The sequence below is a fragment of the Phyllostomus hastatus genome, unplaced genomic scaffold (assembly GCF_019186645.2).
Source record: "Phyllostomus hastatus isolate PE091 unplaced genomic scaffold, TTU_PhHast_1.1 phas_contig_147, whole genome shotgun sequence".
Classification (NCBI taxonomy): Eukaryota; Metazoa; Chordata; class Mammalia; order Chiroptera; family Phyllostomidae; genus Phyllostomus; species Phyllostomus hastatus.
The window spans coordinates 7,739,407-7,760,250 of record NW_025333603.1 but is presented as its reverse complement, the minus strand read 5'-3'; the positions used below and the strand labels follow the sequence as shown (position 1 = coordinate 7,760,250).

At 40.4% G+C, this 20,844-nt stretch overlaps 1 protein-coding gene across 1 annotated transcript in view; it reads right to left on the bottom strand.

Moving 5' to 3' along the window:
• FAF1 (Fas associated factor 1) overlaps positions 1 to 20,844 on the bottom strand; it is a 412,428-nt gene that overhangs the window by 23,302 nt on the left and 368,282 nt on the right. Inside the window, exon 18 of the mRNA XM_045857312.1 lies at positions 19,512 to 19,727. Within this exon, the coding sequence (XP_045713268.1) occupies positions 19,512 to 19,727 (216 nt within the window). The remainder of the gene's footprint in view (positions 1 to 19,511; positions 19,728 to 20,844) is intronic.

Sequence of the window (20,844 nt, the reverse complement as noted above, 5' to 3'; positions counted from 1 at the left end):
GACTTCATCCCGTGTGCTTTTTCTCTGTGATGATTTTGTGTTGTATCCTTTTGCTGTAATAGATCATATCTGTGTGTATTACTATATGCTGAGTCCTGTAAGTTTTGCTAGGGAATCACCAAAACTTGGAGTGGTCTTGGGAACCCACCCCCACATAGTTGGTGTCAGAAGTTGGACTGAAAAGAACAAGCTGATCTGACTCATCAAAATATGGTGAAAATATTGTTCAAAGAAAGAACCTCTGGTGTCTCCATGGATACAGAGTCATTTACCCATGGTATGAAACAGCAGCTGAGCTGCTGCCTGTTGTGAGAGGTGAAAGTTACCTAGGGAGTTCTAAAATGATATATCCAGTTCCAGGACAGCTGGCTTGCTGGCTCCTCCGACTGCTTTGGTTGTACTGACTGACATCAGGGGGGAAAGGTGCAGCCTTGTAATGCCTTTGGTTTTTGTTCTTTCAGGTAGCAAGACCAAAGATCCCCAAATTCCCAAAGGTAAGCTTTGGATGGGCCAAAAATGTTAAAATTGGTTGGCACTGTTCTCACCACCCAGTCAAAGAAAAAAAAAAGTTAAATCAGTCCCAGAGCTGGAACACAATTTTAGATAAACCCGAGGGACGAAAAGGGAGAGAAATGTTTCAGCCATTCCTTCAGCTTAGCCGTTGTCACCTCTGCTGCAGTGGCCAAGTACTGCTGCTCCCACTGCCCTTGTATTTCAGCAGCAACCTCAATATTAACCCCATAAGTGTTACATTTACTACTAAGTGTCTCAGCAAATTAGAAATGAGAAAAAAAAGGAGAGATTTTAAATATAATTTTATGTTTTGTGGTTGTTGTATCTGGATATATAGTAAAAACTGATATAAAACTTTATATGCTTCTTATTTCGTAAATGCTAGAGGAATCACCCCAAACAAGGAGAGCCTCTAAAAAAAAGCTCTAGAACATAATTTCTTTGCTTTTTGCATCTGATGAATGGGTTAGAATTTAAACTTTATGAATACTGGAAATAGAACAAGTCTCCAGAACTAATGATTTCTCCTTACTGGAGCCTCTGGAAAAAGGAGGACAACATGGAAAAGCGAGGCCATGTCTGGCTATACACCTTGGAAATTTTAAAAAGCAGTTTTTAGTTTGTTAATGAGCTCTAATAAAATCAGATGTCTGCTCTTTAGAGGCTCATGATTTCCAGTGTGACACATATTTTTGAGTACATAAATTTGAACAAGACCAAAAGACTTAAGAAAGCCTTGCTTGCACTTGAATTTGGAACAGAGCTGTCTGGCCCTGCAGCATCTTGGCTTTGCTGCTGCTGAAGCAACGTTGTTGGCTTCTTTTGAAATCCTAACTCCACAGATCCTAATGGTCTGACCTGACTCTAAACTAAAGCCTGATATTGTCAGCTGTAAGCTGTTTCAGCATCAGAATGTGCTGTGCTGAACTGAAAGCAAGCACAGGTTCATTAACAGGACTTTGACTCTGGGACAACTGTAGATTTAGGCCACCTCTTTGTGGGGCCTAAAACTGTGAAAACATCATGGATGCAGTCTGCACCATTTGGGTCACATAAAAATGTCCACAGGAAAGAATTTGTTTTTTTGGATGGACCATGTAAACTCCAGCTGCTAACTGGCTTGTATTTGATACAGAAACTGACCAAATTCTTAACTTAGGATTCCTACCAAAAGCCATGTCAGGGGAGGGCACACCACAGGCAGCATGACCCCGTGCCCATTCCTTAGAGGTGGACTCTTACCTTCCTCTTCCTCTAGGGGCCATCTCATTGTTGTTGACTTGTGTTCGACTTCCTAGATTAGCTGCAGTTTGCAACAACAGACCAATGAATTGCTTGACTATTTCTCTCACCTTTCTCCTGGTACACACACCTTAGAGAGACAGTTGGACTATTAAAATGCTGCTGTTCTCAAAAAGGGATGATCTTTCCTAGGCTGCTCACTGGATAAAGAACAGGATAAAAGGTGTGGGAGGTTATGAAAACTTATTTTGAAAAATTTTTTATAATTCAGAATTTTGTCCTAACCAATTCCTAAAATGATGTGTCTCTGTTTAAGTTGTATAAAACTAACTTTTCATAAAAATATTTTGACTCTTTTACAAATACAGTCCTTCCAGAAGAAAGGTCTGGATGAGAGTAGGGGATAATGAAAAAACAGTAAAATTATGATTGCTAAATAGGATACTCTAATTTTGTAACAAAGAAAAACAATACAAACAAAACAAAATTATGGCACCTGAAGAGGTGTAAGGATTAAAGACCTTTCCTTATCAAAACTGTTCCTGGAAACTTTCACTTCTTCCTGAAGGAAAACTCCCCACACTGCCTTTCCAAGCTGCTGTGAATGCCCTGAATTTAAACTGACTGCTACATCCCGCTTGACAATGGTGACTACAAGACAGACCTGGCTCCTACACTTCCACATGGAACACCTCCAGAGGCTGTCTGTACCAGGAGCTGAATGGACTAGTGTCATGGACAAACAGAAACAGACTGACTGCCTCAGGCAGTCCCTCTGAAGCCAAGGGCTGAACTGGTTTACTTGAACAGACTGAGAACCCGGGGTTGGAGGCACCACAATGAGCCTGACTGTGTGTCCTGCTGGGGGTGCTCTAACAATTGGAAACTCTGTTTCCAGGGGTACCACCTATGCCCTCTAGAACTGCATTTCTTGTATGTCTCCTGACATTGTGACACTGCCTCAGCCCTGGAAGGCATTCAGGTCAGCTTCAACATAGCTAGAATTGTGCTGTACTTGAATTGATGCCTGGGGCCAGATTATTAAAAAAGGGCTAATACAGAAACTTAAGGAGGAAGTCACCTGGCTTTCTAAGATAGACCTTAATGGTAATGGGATTTGTTGTAATTGTCTAAATCCAGGATCCCTACAAAGTATACCTGACATCAATACTGCAGGTGTTGTAGGGTCCCACTGAATATAATTTTATTTTGTAAAGATGTCTTGATCAAGAACAAGGGGCAGCTGCTGCTTGGGCCCCGCCTACCATCCTCCTTGGGGGATGCTGCCCAGCTGAGCTAGACTGCTGAGTCTACAGAGAGAATGTAGAGAAATCGGTTTATATGTACAATTTCTTGATTTGTAAATGTTGCCTCTAGTTTTTCAAAATGCCATATAGACATTGAATCTAGTATGCCACTGACTGTGAGACATTTTGATATTTAATAAACTACTAGTAAAGGGAAAAAAGCAACAGGAGGGATCTTGTGCAGAAAAGAGTTAACAAAGCAGGCCTCATTGCTACTCTTTAAAAGGCTTGCTTGCAAGGTTGGCCTTTGGCTGGTGTCTGGGAACTTGGTTTTTGGGAGGGTTCCCACTATTCCCCAAACTGATAAAGAGTGGCTTACTAAGCCTGACCTGTTTGTACAAACAACAAAGTTTATGCTGAACATCTGCCTTCCTTGAGGGATTCTGGAATTTTGGGATGTGCCAAGGCAAAGGCTACCTACTTCTGGGATCAGCCCCTAATAGAATCCCTGGGCACCGAGTCCCCAATAAGCTTCCTTGCTTGGCAACTCTTCACATGTCATCTAACACCACCACTGGGGGAATGAAGCTCACCCTGTGTGATTCTACTGGGAGGGAACTCCGGACAGCTTGTGCCTCGTTTCCCCTGGACTTTGCCCCATGTGCCTCTTCTCTATGCTGGTTTTGCTTTGTAACATTCTGCTGTACTAAATCATGGCCATGAGTATAACTATCTGCTCAAGCCTGTGAGTCCTACTAGGAAATCATCAAAACTGGAGAGGGTTTTCAGGACCCCCTTGCCACATTACATAAAAAAGTTTTCTGTTCAGGATAAAAAGCATAGGCTTCAGAGGTTCAAATCTATATCTTAGGATTTATATAAAAATTAAATGGGAGAATACTTTCTGAAATGTCTGGCACAGAGCAGGACATTAATAATTAATTACCCTATATGGCTGAAAACTGAAAAGGCTGTAAAAACTGAAGAACTGTTCACCAAAACAGCCACAAAAACTTCAAAGAAAACTTTTGTATCAGAGATCCACATACTTATGGAAGGCTGAGACCCAACTCATCTTGAAACTAAGCAGAAAATTATACCATGCTTTGTACAAACAGTAACATGGAAGGAAGAGAGAATGTGCTTCCTTAAAGGAAAGTATGACCAAAAGTGAGATGGTGTGGTTTCATCCTATACCTCGTACCCTGCCCAGGGGCATGTCCAGTTGGTGAGCTGTGTTATTCCTTCTCTGTACAAGGTCTACATATCTTAAAGTATCATGTATCCTGAGTACCTACCATGTGTCATGTGCTTGCCCTCAAATCATCTCACTTAATTCTTTTAACTATTTCATATATGGCTCATACATGGCTATTGTTATCTGCCTTTTACGGGTGAAGGAACCCGTGTAGAGAGGTTATGTAACAACCAAGGTCCACCTGGTAACTGATTCCTTGCATACATCATCATGCCGTCTCCCTGTCATGACTGCCAATCCTCTGAACACATTTTTCTTGCCCTAGGAGCACTGCAGTGAATAGTGGACTTCCTTCCAAGGCAGGGTCTATTATAACACACATGACAAAGGGCAGGTCATATTAAGAACGAGGAATGTGTCTAAACTTATTTTTTTTAAAGGCTCGAGACAGGTCAAATACAATGACTCGCTGGAGAAGGATCAAAGAAACTCAGCATTACTAACTCGAATGGCATGGCCCTCTGCCATTTACTAAGTGTTTTCATGATCACTTTTGATCTTATCACAATATATCTGTGAGGACACGTGACACGATCCTCACTCGAAAGATGAAATAACCGAAATACAGAATAGAGAAGGAAGGAACTTGGTGTAACTCAACAAACAGATGGAAGTGCCAGTGTCAGAACAAAAATCTTTCTGACTCCAAGCATAAACGGAACAAGAGAAGCTTTGGAACCATTTATCCAAACACTTAGTCCAGGTGTTAGCAGAGCACAGAAACATTTCTGTAATCTTGCCCTTCTTGACTGCATTTTTATCAATCTCATTGTATGTACTGCAATATCCTCCGACTATCCTTCTGGCTTTAGGCTTTCCCCATGTCTGTTCACCTTTCTAGGCTGCCAGTGAGAGATAACAGAAAGAGTCAACACCCTTATAATTTCTACTTTTTGCTATATAATCTTGGCCAAAACACTTAACTTACAGTTTTAGTGGCTGTATCTATAAAATGGAAATAATATTTGCTTGTTATAACAGATTTTGGACATGGCTTAGAAATCTGCTTCTTTGTGTCTTTAATTTTTTCAGCTACAAGGCAAGGACAATACCAATCTCATGGGGTTATTACAAGGATTTAATTAGATGAAACCTGTTAAGTGCAGAGCATAGCTGACTGACACACTGTGGGAATACAATAAATGGTAGACAGTATTACTATTATTACTTCACAGGTTGTTGGCTTCATTCATTCAATAGATATTTACTGTGCTTTGCTTAAGTTCCAGATACCATTCTACATGACAAGTAACACAGCAGAGAACACGTAAAATTCCTGCCTTCGAAAAGCTTTCATTACAGCAGGTAGTAGACAATAAATAACTACATATCTATTATGTCAGACAGTGATAAGTTCAGTGGAGAAAAAGAAAGCAGGGTAAGTAAGTGGCATAGGAGTTGCTGATCTGGCAGGCTGGGAAAGGTGGGGGCAGAGAGGAGGGAAGGTAGACGGGTACTCTATATGAGTTGGTCAGAAAAGGCCTCGGTGAAGAGGCACTATCTGAGCAGAGACCTGAAGTAAGGGTATGAGCAATATAGGTATCTAGAGGAAGAATGTTTAAGGGCAAGGCCTGGAGACAGGAAAATGTTTTGTGGCATTTCAAAAACAGCAAGGAACAGCAGGCTGACTGGATAAGGCTGAGTGGAGTCCGAGAAATGCTGGGGAGCCACATCTGGGAGCATCTTTTGAAAACTGTGAACTAGATGGGAAGCCATTTCAGGGTTTTGAGGAGAGAAAGTGATATAATCTGCCTTATATTTTAAAAAAACCACTGGCTGGTTTTTAGAAAAAGAGACTGGGGCTAGAGGGAAGCTGCGTGGAGGCAGAGGGGCCAATTAGAACACTATTACAACAATTTAGACAAGCGATTAAGGTGGCCTGGACTATGGTTTGGTTGTCCTGGCTGCTGGAGAATGTTCTGTCTTTACCAGCCCACCACATATCTTATCAGTCTCAGTGTTGTAGAAGCAGTGAAAAGTAGATTCTGGAAATATTTTGAAGGTAAAATCTACAGAATTTGTGTGAGTTGGATAGAGAAATGAGAGAAAGAGAAATTAAAGAGGATTACAAGGTTTTCTAATCTGAACCAAAAAAAATGAGGTTGCCCTTTAATGAGATGAGGAAGACTATTAGGGGAGCAGGTTCGAGGAAGGGCAGGGATCAGTGGTTTGGCTTTAACTATGTTTAATTTGAAATGCCAATCAGGCATAAAATGGAGATGAGGAGTGGGCAGTTGTACATATAAATGCCTGGAGTTAAGGAGAGAGCTTGGGCTAGAGACACACACATTGGAGTTGTAACTGTATGCATGGCATTTAACACCAGAAGACTGAGTGAGATCACGAAGATAACAAGGAGAGAAAGAAATCAGGGGACTGGCATTTACTAAGCACCTGTGATGTGCCAGGTAATTTGAGTCTGTAAATTACGGAGTATTTTCATTTTGATGACAATGGCCATGTCATTCCCTTGCTCAACAGACTTTACATGGAACAAAGCCAAGTTTTCTTGCCTGGTTTTACACAACCCTCCTTCAGCTTTTTCTCAGAACTTTACTATATAAACCGCGTATTTCAACCAATGTGATCTACACTCCACCAGGTAGCTATGTCTGGAATATTCTAACATTAGCTTCTTTCCTCAAACTGTCTGGCTGCTGGTAACTGTGCCGTCTTTATCAGCCCACCAAAAATCCTACCTCAAAGTTTTGTTCACTTGCTTTCTCCTACTTACAAAGTTTTTCTTGGGTACCCAGGCCAGCAGGGATCTTTGCCAACTCAGATATCTATTGCCCTTTTTGTCTGACTACTTTTTGGACCCATGAACTGCACTATGAGGATTATTTGTGTAAGAGTCCAGGGTTGTCTCAAAGGCAAGGACCAACCCTTATTTCTTAGCACTTGGTACAGTGCCTGGCAAAATTAAAGACTGTTGAGAAAACAAAGTGTGAAATGCAACTGAAGTGTACATTTTACCTACATTTGGCTGTGACCTAGGAATAGAAATTACAAAGACAATATGAAGAAATTAGATATAATAACATCTTTCCAAATGTATAAAACTGAGCTTCATTCTCACATTGAAAATACTTTTCTAGATGATAAACTACCTCATTTATTTATTCCTTCTTTGGTTCAGGAGGCATAATTGCATAGGGAATAAGAGCACAGACTCTAGAGTCACACACTTAGGTTTGTATCTGGTTCTGATATTCACTGTGACATTGGGCAAGTTCCTTAACCTCTTCTGTGCCTGAGATCCCCCATCTCTGTGAAGATAGTGTGGATATTTGCCTTTGGAATAGTTTTTAGGATTAAATGAGATACAGGGGACTTTGAGTACACTTCCTAATTTGAGCCATGCTGTAGTTCTGGGAGAAGAATTTACTGTTTCTGTTTTATAGAGAAAAAACTGAGATTCAGTGAGGGGTGAGCCTTGTCCAAGGCTGCACAGCTAATAAATGTTCTTCTGATTCTCAGCCCAATGTTCCTTCCTCTATATGCAATGCTTTCCCTCTATTCCATCTCCTCAATTATTCCAGCGATACAGTAGAGACCCTTTTACTATGACTCTTCCAACTATTGAGTGTGTCAGACATTGTTAAGGAATGTTTCATTTAATTACTTAAAATCAATTAAATCTTACAACTTGGTAACTAATATATTTCTTAAACAAAATGAATAACCTGAAGAAATATGAACCATCCTTGCTAGATTTTTTCCCTTTACACTGTTGCTACGCCAGATTAGTATTTTCTATATAGAACTATTAAAAATGCAGCAATGTCACTCTTTTAAAACTTTTGCTATAAACCTTATGTAAATAGTTTACCAATTGACTTCAACCTATAAACTCTAGTGTTCTGTGGTTAAAATACTCCAGGAGCATTTTTCCTTATATCACTTTTGAAAATAAAGCAACTGAAAGGTCTAGACTGTAGTTCTGTGTGGTCATTTCCTGTATGTATGCTCTCAAGAAAGTAATTTCACCTCAGGCCCTCATGCTTCCCATCTGCTAAATGGCACTAATGCAACCTGTCCTGCTACCTAGGAAAGCCAAAAGAAGAGGAATGAAATGACTCTGTGAATGCATTTTGCATCTGAGTAAGATATCTTGGTTTCGTTCAGTCATGAAGTATTTTGTGGCTTAATGGTGGGATGCATGTGGTGAGCGAAGTAATGGGAGGGGGTGAAAAGAACTTGAGCATGAAAAGGAGATAGTGTGAGACTATAAAGAATTTTGTGTGCTTTCGTAAGGAGTTTTAACTTTTTCCTGTAGGCCATTAGAACCACTGGAGGCTTTTAAGTAGGAGAGAGAGAAGATACCATCAAACCTATGTTTCAGAAAAATAACCAGAGAGATGATGGGGATGGTGGGTGGGAGGTGGGATAGGCGACGGAGTCAGGAAAATGAATTAGGAAGCCACAGCCAACCTGGGCCATGAAGACCTGGGCAGTGATATGCAGGGAAGGAGAGAAAAAGAACAGATCTCAGAAAAGTTTAGAGGCAGAACTGATATTGTGATCAACTAGGTATTAATTGTATTATACTCTGCAATTATAGTTCTTACTCTCCAAATCTTGATCACTTAGGAACAGGAAAATCTAAAATAATTAGATACGGTTATACAACATACCTGATGGGAACTTGAGCAAGCTCAGCAGTAGTAATTTTAACATGTATTTCACTGATTAGATGCTTCACCTTGTTTTATCTTGAAAGCATAGTTTTTTAAGGTATAAATAGGTATGTGAACCTTGAGACAGGAAGGCACTTACTAAGACAGGTTCCTGCTGACTCACTAGGCTCAAATTAAAAAAACAGAACAAAACAGAGACTAGCAGCCATTTCTACACAGGCCTCTCACACAAACCTCACTGTAGGGAGAAGCCTGCACTGCCAGCCTGCATTGTCTTCCAGACATCTGAGCCAGCCCCTATAGAGGAGTTCCTGAAATCCTACTTCAACCAACAGAACTGAGGCTTTCCACATTCGATCAGAGCTGTGCAGTTCTGACCAACTAGAGTGCCTCCGTTCTGACCAGTCAGGATAGTGCCTTTCGGACCAATCAAACTTTGATGATTTGGAGTCCTTAGTTGCATGAAGACAGGCCAATCAGGGACCAGGAGTAGGGACCTGTCGGTAAAAGTCAGCTCCCCTCTGGCTCTGGGAATGCACTTTCCCTTTCCACGGAAGACTGAAGACTGAAGACAATGTCTTCCTGGTTGAACTGAAACACTGAAGATGTCTCGCCGGAGCAGAGCAGGCGAGAATAGACAGGCAGAAAATGAAGCAGACCAAAGCAGAGCAGAAGAGAGCAGATCAGTGTACTTGGAGAGGGGTCTGGCCTCAGGACTGCCTCAGAGCCCTGCTGTTTTAGCAGCTGTACTGTATCACAGTTGAGCTGCTCGTTTTCCTGTGCTCTATCACAATTGAGCTGTTTTTCACTGAATAACGTTTCCTTCTTCGCCGCACTCTAAATTGGGGATTCCTGTTGACACTGACTTGGTGCCAATGACCATCAGATGATAGGTAGTTCGATGGCATTAAAGCTTTTCCTCCTGGTTCTGTTCTGTTTTGTTTTTTGAAATCAAACTCAGTCTAATAAATATTGAAAATCAATCCCACTGCAATATTAGAGGCATTAGCACATGAAAGTCATTTAAGTACAGAATGTTTTTAAATATTGGTGCTCAGAACCACAATTTATTGCATTTACTATGTGGTCTCTAATGTTGATTTTCTAGTTTTATTATCCTATGGCTCTAGTTTTTAAGTGGAACTCAATAATCTATTAACAGATTTTTAAAAGGAGCCAACAATCTTAGAAAAGCAATGGCCATAGGAAAACTTGGGTTTTTTGTGTCAGCCCTGCTATTTTAACTGCCCATGTGACTTAAGGAAAATGCTAATCTTACCGTGCTTTGACTCTGCTACCTAAAAAGTGACTGTATGGTCGTTGCTATCTATCTCTGAGAGCCTTTCGCATAGGAGATACTATGATTCCAATCGATACATTCTTAAATCTGGATTAGAGCATTTGGATATTTTTAACCATAAAAATGTCTACCATTGCTGTAGAGAAAGAATTCACTGCTGTCATGCTTGCTTTATCTGTAAGCCTTTCCCCTCATCTCTGCCTCTCTGCACTTAGAATAATTATAGCAGAAATTATTGGTAGCTCAGTGGATTGAGCGCGGGCTGGGAACCAAAGTGTCCCAGGTTCGATTCCCAGCCAGGGTACATTCCTGGGTTGCAGGCCATAACCCCCAGCAACCGCACATTGATGTTTCTATGTTTCTCTCTCTCTCTCTCTCTCTCTCTCTCTCTCTCTGTCTCCCCCTCCCCTCCCTAAAAATAAATAAATAAAATCTTAAAAAAAGAAATTATTGATTATGTGCTTGGTACATAGTAGTTTACATTCACTTATTTAACACTTACCACAATTCTCTGAACTAGATATTATTATTTCTTTTTCAAAGGCGGAGAACTAAAAGTTTAGCAGACTGAAACGAGCTGTCCAATGTCATACAGCAGGTATATGACAACACGGGGCTCAGACACAGGTCTAACTAAGACTGAAACTTTTACTTGTAACTGTGCTTCTGTGTTTCCACTCACCCAGCATCTCTCTCTGCAAGGCTCAGGTCAAATTCATTTCCTTTATAATGCCTTCCCTTATCACTACAGGCGGAAATGACCTATACTTCTTTGGGTACAAATTTGTTTTTGTTTTCTTAAAGATTTTATTTATTTTTAGAGAAAGTGCAAAGGAGAAAGAGAGGCAGAGAAACATCAACGTGTGAAAGAAACATCGATGGGTCGCCTCTTGGCTTGCAACCTAGCCATGTACCCTGACCAGGAATCAAACCAGCAACCCTTTGGTTTGCAGGCTGGTGCTCAATCCACTGAGCCACACCAGCCAGGGCTGTGGGTACAAATCAGTAATGCACTTGCTTTTGATGTGCTTTTTCACTAAAATGTGAATTCTAGGTTAGTAACAATTTCTTTTATTTCGTCTGGTATGGATGCTGGCAGATTGGTTACTGAGCAAATGTCTTGCTATATAAGAGAACAAATACATGAATGAAATGTAAATTAAACTACTTATATATGATAAATAGCATCCTTGTATTATCAATAAAGTCAGACATCATCCAACAGTAGCTTCTGGATACAGGCTATAAGTTCTACAAGGGTAAGAACCATGTCACTATTTTTTCAGCACTATGTTCCCTGTATTGAGCTTAGTGGTAAGTGTAATAAAAGTAGATGGGTAACAGAGGAAGTAATCTGTATACCTAATTTGTAAGGCTTTCCCCTCACTTCATTTAAACAACCCTTTATTGAGGGCCTACTGTGTGAAAAACCCTGCTAGAAGCTTGTTTATACTCATTCTCCTCTTCCTTTAAACACTAGAGGGGGAAAGAAAACATTTATGAGTTATACTTATGGAGGAAAACCCCCCTGGAAAGCTGGGGAAAAATATCAGTACATTTAGTTTTTTGTTTTAGAATACACATGAAATGGGGACTTCTGGTCAAGATGGAGGCATAAGTAGACACACTTTGCCTCCTCGCACAACCACAGAGAGAATTATAACTAAACCTCAAAACAAATACCGCCCAGAAATGTAAGAAACTCGAACTGCATGGAAGTCTGACAACCACGGATTTAAGGAAGCCACATTCATTCAGATGGGTAGGAGGGGTGGAGATGTGGAGACTGGTGGAGATGAGAGGAGACATGGTGTGGTGCAGACAGGCAGCAGCACCAATGGAATCGGTGGTCTCACATTCACGTGTGGTGGATAAAAATCAGGAGGGATACCTTCGGAGCAAGCAATCCTAGCCCAAGGTGAGACCACACAGCCCAGGGTTCCAGTGCCAGGAAGATAAATCCCTACAACTTCTGGTTGTAAAAACCAGTGGAGGTTGGGATGGTGGGAAAAACTTATGGATTTTCAGAAGAATTTTCTTAAAGGGCTTGCACGATCTCAGAACATATGCAAACCCACCTACTCTGGAATTCAGTACCAGGGCAACAGTTGGAAGGGTGCCAGTTACATGTGGGGAGTGGGTGAAGTGACTAGAAACCAGGCGAGTGTGCTGCAAACCACCAGACGTCAAGCAGTGGCACTGTCTCCTCTTCAAACCCTCCCCCCATACAGAGCCACAAAGCAGTGAAGTGGGTTGCCCCACCCTGGTGATTACCTAAGACTCTGCCCCACACAATTTACAGGTGCCTTTTTTATAATAGGCCACGCTACTAAGACAGGGAGTCAAAGCAGCTCTACCTAATACACAGAAACAAACAAAGGGAGGCTGCCAAATTGAGGAGACAAAGAAACATGGCCTAAATGAAAGAACAGAACAAAACCTCAGAAAAAGAACGGAATGAAACAGAGATAGCCAACCATCAGAAGCACAGTTCAAAATACCAGCCATCAGGATGCTCCAAGAACTCAATGAGTATGATGAAAACATAAAGGAAGAAATGAAGGTTACACTAAGTGAAATAATAAAAATCTACAGGAAACCAATAGCAAAGGGAAGGAAGCCAGGATTCAAATCAATGATTTGGAACACAGAAAAGCAAGAAACACTCGACCTGAACAGAAAGAAAAAAAAAGAATTAAAAAAATGAGGATGGTATAAGAAGAATCTGGGGCATCTCCAAATGTGCCAACATCTGAATCATAGGAATGCCAGAATAAGAGGAAGAGCAAGAAATTGAAAATTTGTTTGAAAAAGTAATGAAAGAAAACTTCCCTAATTTGGTGAAAGAAATAAATATACAAATCCAGGAAGCTCAGAGTCACAAACAAGATGGATGCAAAGAGGCCCACTCCAAGACACATCATAATTAAAATACCAAAGGTTGAAGATAAAGAGACTCTCAAAAGTAGCAAGAGAAAAGTAGAGAGTTACCTACAAAGGAGTTCCCGTAAGACTGTCAGCTGATTTCTCAAAAGGAATTTTGCAGGCGAGAAGGGACTGGCAAGAAGTACTCAAAGTGGTGAAAAGCAAGGACCTACATACAACCTAGATTACTCTTATCCAGCAAAGCTTTCATTTAGAATGGAAGGGCAGATAAAGTGCTTTCCAGACAAGGTAAAGCTAAAGTAGTTCATCATCACCAAGCCGTTATTACATGAAATGTTCAAGAGATTTATTTAAGAAAAAGAAGATAAAAACTATGAACATTAAAATGGCAACAAATTCACGACTATCAACAACTGAATCTAAAAAAACAAACTAAGCGAACAACTAGAACAGGAACAGAATCATAGACAGAGACCATTTGGAGGGTTATCAGCTGAAAGGAAAAAGAGGGAAAGAGTGGGGGAAATGGTACAGGGATTAAGAAACAGAATTGGTAGGTACAAAATAGACAAGAGGATGTTAAGAATAGTATAGGAAATAGGTCCTGGCTGGTGTGGTTCAGTGGATTGAGCACTGGCCTGCTACCCAAAGGGCCACCAGTTCGATCCCCAGTCAGGGCACATGCCTAGGTTGTGAGACAGGTCCCCAGTTGGGGGTGCTTGAGAGGCAACCACACATTGATGTTTCTCTCCCTCTCTTTCTCTAAAAATAAATAAGTAAAATATTTTTTAAAAAGAATAAGGTTATAAGAAAAAAAGGAATAGTGTAGGAAATGGAGAAGCCAAAGAACTCATACACATGATCCATGGACATGGACTTAGTTGGGGGGTGATTGCTGGAGGGAAGGGGGGTACTGGGCAGAGTGAGGCAAATGGGGAAAAAGTGGGACAATTATAATAGCATAATCAATAAAATATATTTAAAATAAAGAATACACACAAAATGTTTGATACTGTATTTCTGAATGCATGTTTTTCTATTTGGGGGGTTCACATCTATAGATCTGGAGGAAGAAATGTTTTCAGGGTAAGAACAGGTGCTATGTAAGTACATAAGTGACAAGGCACACAGGCCACCCGTCCTGAAGCTAACCTGCCATTACCATCCTTTCTTTCCAATGCACTTTGCATTTTATAAATAGAAAGGCCTCACTTTCCAGTTGTAGGGGGAGCTTCTCTAAGTGACATGGATATGAACAAACGAAAATAATAAACAAACCAGAGGAGTCAGGTAGGGAAAGAATTGTGGGATAGAGAAATGAGGAGGCAAGAGTGGAAACAGAGGGTAAAAAGAGTGATACAGAATTGGAAAGAGGAAGGGAGGGGTGGGAAAAGGAGGAGGAGAGAGAAGAAAGAAGGTTGGGAGATACTGACAACCTCATACTGAGTGGCACTGGGCCACTGTAGGTCTAGAGGGGAACTGGGGTGCTGACAGGGGCCCCTTACCCTGGGTAAGTAGTAGTGGGGGTTCGGTGTCATTCTCCAGCTTTAGGACTCAACTACTTCACTACCAAATACCTTGTAATGTCCAAATAAAGCAAATAGGCCACAGATGTTTACGTGGCTCTAACACATCCAAGAGGGAGAGCTTAATGATGAAAGCTCTGAAGTGAATACTACCAGGGTATTGTGAATCTTCTCTTGGTAACTGTTATTAGCAAAATGGAGAACAAAATAACAAAAACAAACAAATAAATCAATGTTCCCAGCATCCTGACAATCAGCTTTTCTGGGGAAGGCCTGTGTCTGCTGCTAGTCTGGTCATTCCACAGTGCTCAGTTCAGTGGTCTACCCACCAGACATTCAGAATAAATAGCTGGGCAGCTGAAAAATCTTAACATGAAGTATTGTTTTGGTTGGGGGGAGGGTAGGGGCACAGAAGAACGTTTAACAGGTCCTTTGGTGAGAAACCTGTCTCTGCTTTGTGGAGAAAAGGCTGAAGACACAATAAGACTCCTCAAGTTAAGGCTTATGTTATTTGTTATTAAAGTGGTGAGGTCTTAAGATGTGCTTTTTAACAGTCTTTAGTTTGGCTGTAATTTAAGATGACTTTTACAAATTAGATCCTAATCCTTGCAGACACAGATGGCTGTTACAGAATAGCCTTGTGAAAACACTAGTCATTTGATTTGAAAAAGCATTCAGAGGATGAAGGACCATTAACTCTCACCCCACCCCTGGCTCGAGGAGGTCTAATGAGTCCTGGGTGGGCTTTCTGAGTTTAGGTTTGGGTCTGGAATCTGGGTGGGTCTAGGGCATCTGTTCTTACTTGGAACAACCTCTCTAGTTCACTCTAGAATCAGATTTAGGATCAGACCTGAGGTCAATAACATTCAACAACAGTAACTGAATGTTTATGGGTGAGACACCATCCTGGGTCAGGGGGAACAGCCACGAACATGGTATGGACAGGTTCTGTAAATAATTATACAACAATAGGGCAAGTGCTACGAGAGAGGAATGTACAAACTGCAATGGATACATAGGTGAAGACCTTGGGAGATGCAGAGGGATTTCCAGAGAGGATGAGATTTGAGCTGTACATTAAAAGATGGGTTCCAACAGGTCAGGAAAAGCAGGAAGAATGGATATTCAAGGAAGAGAGAACAGAATATAAAAAAGCAGAGGCATGAGAGTCTCTTGTGTTTTTAGTGAATAGTGAGCAATCTCCTATCACCTGGTAATGGAAATAAGTAACAAGAGGCAGGATTTAAGATAAAAAATGTAGGTATGAACCAGATTGTCAAGTTTTTGAAAACATTCTAAGGTGTCTTTACTTATCCTAGGGCAGTAGGGAGCAACTAAAGTTTTTAAACAAGAATGAGGATGATCAGAGTGAGATTTTGGAAAAACCAGTATGTAGCAGATAATCTCAGGTTGACCAAAGATTAAAAAATGAACGTGTGATGGATACTGGGAAGCTCGTGATTTCTCCTACAGGAACAAAAACTTTGGTTAGACTTTTTCTCTGGGCAACTGGGCCAAACTTAATCTAAAATGCCCTTGGGATGGGGATGGAGATAGAAATGGGGTCAGGTGTGAAAGGGACATTGGGAGATGAGACTGTTAACCAGACTGCATAGTGTTCTTTAGCAGTGTAAAACAAAGCATGCATAATTGAGATCTAAATCAAGAGTAAATTTTCTCTAAGACTAAGTGACTGATCCTCCATTTAGGGCTAATCCATACTGACACTTTATATAGTCTGCACTGAAGAGGCTGAATTCTTGGCCAGTAAAGTTCAAGGCAAGCAGGCCCAAGAAGCTTCTTCTTCCCAAGGACCCTCTGTCTTTCACTTCAGTTCCCCTACTTGCAACAGTCCACATTTTTAACCTGTCATTAACACTGGTCATAAAACCCAGATCCTCTTAAGAGATTCCTCCTCCTACCCCACCCCCAAGAGTAGGTTTAAAAATTAATTTTTAAGAAAAGAAAGTTTAATTTCAAAAGCCAGGAAGGTCCTTAGACTCCATCTCTTCTAGTTCTTCCATTTTACAGATGAGGCCCAGAAGGGGAGTGAAAGTAACCAAGGATTGTAGTAACAACGTATGGTGACTGATGTCAACTAGACTTACTGTGGTGTTCATTTGCAAATACACAAATGTCAAATCCTTACGTTGCACACCTGACACTAACAAATAAAAAGTCATACGTCAATTGTACCTCGACTGAAAAACAAAACAAAACAAGGGTTAGGAAGGACTAATTTAGCTTGTAAGTTTTATAAATTCTTCACGGTGAGACGTTCATCATAGAACACAGGCTGATCTTGAACCCCTTAATAGTGGCTCTTCTCTAAGCTTCACACATTTAGAGTTCAACTACAGTGATAGAATTTAAGGTACTGGGATGTGTGGTTCACACAGCATGTGCACCTGTGTTCCCTGTGCACATTTGTACATTGTATAGCACATGAACAAAGAGGAAGATTTTGGAGCAGTAGGTGAGCTAGTGAGAGACAGGCCAACGCTAGCACCTGGGGTCCACTCTAGTCCCCTGGATTTAGACACAAGTGATAGTAGGATCCTCATCCTGCCTAGTGTTGTGGCTGAGTGGGGGAGGTAAACTCGTCACTGGTTTCTGTCTCTATCCTGCAAATCTCACAGCCAATGTGAAGGACTGAGATGAATGTTAACTAAATTCTTGTTTTTTTTGTGTGTTAAGGAAAGTCCAGGTTACTAAACTTTGTACTACTCAGTCATAATAACATCACAGAATATTAAGATTTACTATGTATTTTAATGGTAAGCTAGTCCAAGCCCCATCCCATATAAAGTAGGAACATCAAGAATGAGTCCTTCTCCAATATATATCCATTATTGCTGAAAAGGGATCATTCTCTAGTGTTAGAATATCTCCAATGATAGAAAAATCAAAAAAAAGAAAGAAAGAAAAATCACTACCTTACAACACAAGACATTCCTCTCTTAGAAAATATTATACTTTTTTACAGGATACTTTCTTATCTCCTGTAACTTTCAACTGACTGGTCCCACTCCTGTCACTGGAGCCTTGAAGTCAGATCCCATTTTTCATGGCAGGCCTTCAGTTAGTGAAGACAACAATCACATCTCCCGTGGCCTTTCCTTCTCTAGAGGAAATGTTCCTTTAATGATACAATTTCCAGTTCCCTCACCTTCCTGTCAGCCCTGCTCTAAACATGCTTCTGTTTCTTCACACTTCAGCATGGAGTCTAAGGACTCTTTCAGGGGTAGTTTATTTTAGTAGAGTGCTGAATAGGACCATCAAGTTATCCTCTTGCTGGACTTTTAAGATTGTAACTCTAAAAATATAGCTAGCTTTTTCTTGGCACATAAAACACATTATTAATGTATACAAGGTCTGTCTGGAAAAAGTCAAGCCATCGTTAATACAATGAGAACTGTTTGCACGACATCGATAGAACCTGGCAGCCAAGGAGAATGTACTGGAATGCACATGCGTGAACAATGATGACTTCACTGTACTAGTGAGTGGGGGCAGTAGATGCTGTTAAGTAAGCATGTGTACTGTGTGGCCGTCACATTCAAAATGATTCAATGAATCTGCATCAAATTTTGCGTTCAGCTTCAACATTCCTCCCCAGAAACTATTTGGATGATTCAGACAGCTTTTGGGGATGATGTAATGAATGATTGGCAGCTTCATCATGACAATGCACCCACTCACGCATTACATCTCGTGCAGAGTTTTTTGCAAAACATTGAATCACCCAGGTGACTCAGCTCCCACTACAGCCCAGATTTGGTGCCCTGAGACTTCTGGCTTTTCCCAAACTAAAATCACCTTTTAAAGGGAAAAGATTTCAGAGTGTCGGTGAAATTCAGGAAAATACGATGGGCAGCTGATGGTGGGTGACTGGGAGAACTGTGTGAGGTCCCAAGGTGCCTACTTTGAAGGGGACAGAGTTGTCCTTGTCCTATGTACAATGTTTCTTTTATCTTACATCTTCTTCAATAAATGTCTCTATTTTTCATATTAAATGGCTGGATACCTTCTGGACAGACCTTGTATTCAGCTTAAGTAAACCATAATCTCCATAAAGCATGGTCTTTCCATTCCAAACTTGAGCAATTGATTTTCTAAACCCAACATAGTAATCTATCTCTCTATAGGTCTATAATATTTCTCTAGGCTCATTTTTGTCTATTGTTTTAGTATTTTAGTATTTTCTTCAACCTTACTTTCCATGATCCAAAAATCTGACACTGTCTTCATTTAAGTTGCTAATAAGCACAGTTGAATAATAAAGATTAAATATAAAACCTCTTGGTCTCCTCTAAGGAGAGGGCAGTCTCTTAGTCAACACTTTCTGGACACCACCATTTAATCAGCAATGAACCCACCTGTTTGTTTATCTCTCTACTTTGCCTCAGAATACTATGTGAGACTATTAAATCTCTTACTGAAATGCAGATTTGAAGTGAATATAGGTCGTGATTCCTGCCTTCCCATGCTAATAACAAAATACTCTTGGTTTAACATGACTTGTTCTTAGTAAACCTACAATCATTGACCTTGATCTAACTGTTAAGGTGTTTAAACACACAATTTTCAGATCTATTCTGAGGTATACAGAGATGATACCTTGGGAAAACCTGTATGATGGTGGAACAGAGGAAATAGCTGGGAAAAAAGAAAGACCTAGTACTTAAATGCTAGCATGGGCTACTGGGCATATATCTGCTGGCCTGGAGAGCATACTTTCCCCAGAGAAAGATGGTGCGCAGGACAATGAAGAACTGATGGGTGTGTGGTCTTGTAGCAGGCTGTACCATGGGACTTTCCTTAGACGGCTTTGTCTAGCCCTAATCATGGGATACCTCCCACCTGGACACACTTCCCAAGACAGGCACAGGAACTTACGTCTCTCCGAGGAAAGGTGCTCAGTAACTTGAATTCATCCCATGGAAATCCTTTGGAAGCTACAAAATCAAAGACAATCTGGAGCTTATTGCTGGCCAGGAAACGCCGCTCCAGGAACTCTCCACTGGGGGTCCGGATCCGCAATTTGCTAACAGGCTCAGCATCTTCTTCTTTTGGCTCTGGAGGCAGGGCTTGCTCTAAGGAGAGCCGAATGGCCTGAGGAGAGCAAAAACCAAGTGTTAAACTATGTGATCAAAGTAACTGCGGGGAGAGGAGGACAGAGAGACTAGAAAAAAGCTGCTGCTTTCTTGAAACTCATTAAAAAGTTGTTGTCCATTTATTAACCAAGCCTAAAGTCTGAACTATAGAAATGTGTTTTTCATTTACTGAATATTATACAAGCAATTTTCACCCCTTTTCATCCCATGGCACACATAAACTACTAAAATTCTGCGGGACACCAAAAAAGTATTTTTTGCCAATCTGACAACAAGTATGTATAATTTTGATTGATTTAAAAAACAGTAATTACCTACCCTTTTTGCTCCAAAGTGATTTTAAAAAAATCAGGTGCAATCAGACACAATCTTATTATGTAATGTGATCAGTAAGACGCAACTCATACAACCTATGCATTTATGGTTCAAGTTAGGGTGTTCCCACCGAACAGGTATCATTGTGTGTTGCCTGTTGTCATTTTTTTATGTGACAATCTAAGGGAAAAGAGGACAGTGTCCCTGACTAAATAGTCAGGTGTTGCATGTTTTAAAACTTCTTGCAGCACACCAGTTGAAAATTGCTGTGTTAGGCCCAAGTGACAATTAAAATGAATCTCACCTTGATGACACACATATTAAGTTGACTGGTAACTCCATAGGAAAAACAGGTAATTTATTTTTTAAACTGACAGACTTGGGTATTTGTGATTGAGGAAAGAGCTATCAAATACCCAGTTGCTTCATTTTTAGGATACAAAATAAGAGGATACAAAATTTTAGGTACAAAATACTATAAGAGGCATTTATAAACCACACACATATACCAACTATTTATATTTGAAAAACATACATTTCCCAAATAGAAATAATTTAAGAGTTTGTAGATACTGGATAATATACTAAAATGGAATACAAAGATTTTGTTTGGGGTGATAAAAAATTTTAGAAACAGATATGGTGACAGTATTTTCTGAATATGTGCATATGTATAAAGAATAATTATTTATTTAAAAATTCATTAATGGCAAGAATAGGTGTATGCCCCAAGCTGCTTAGAAGCTAATTCAACTACCAGTCAGGACCAACATTCTTAGAAAAAAAGCAGGAATCTGGCT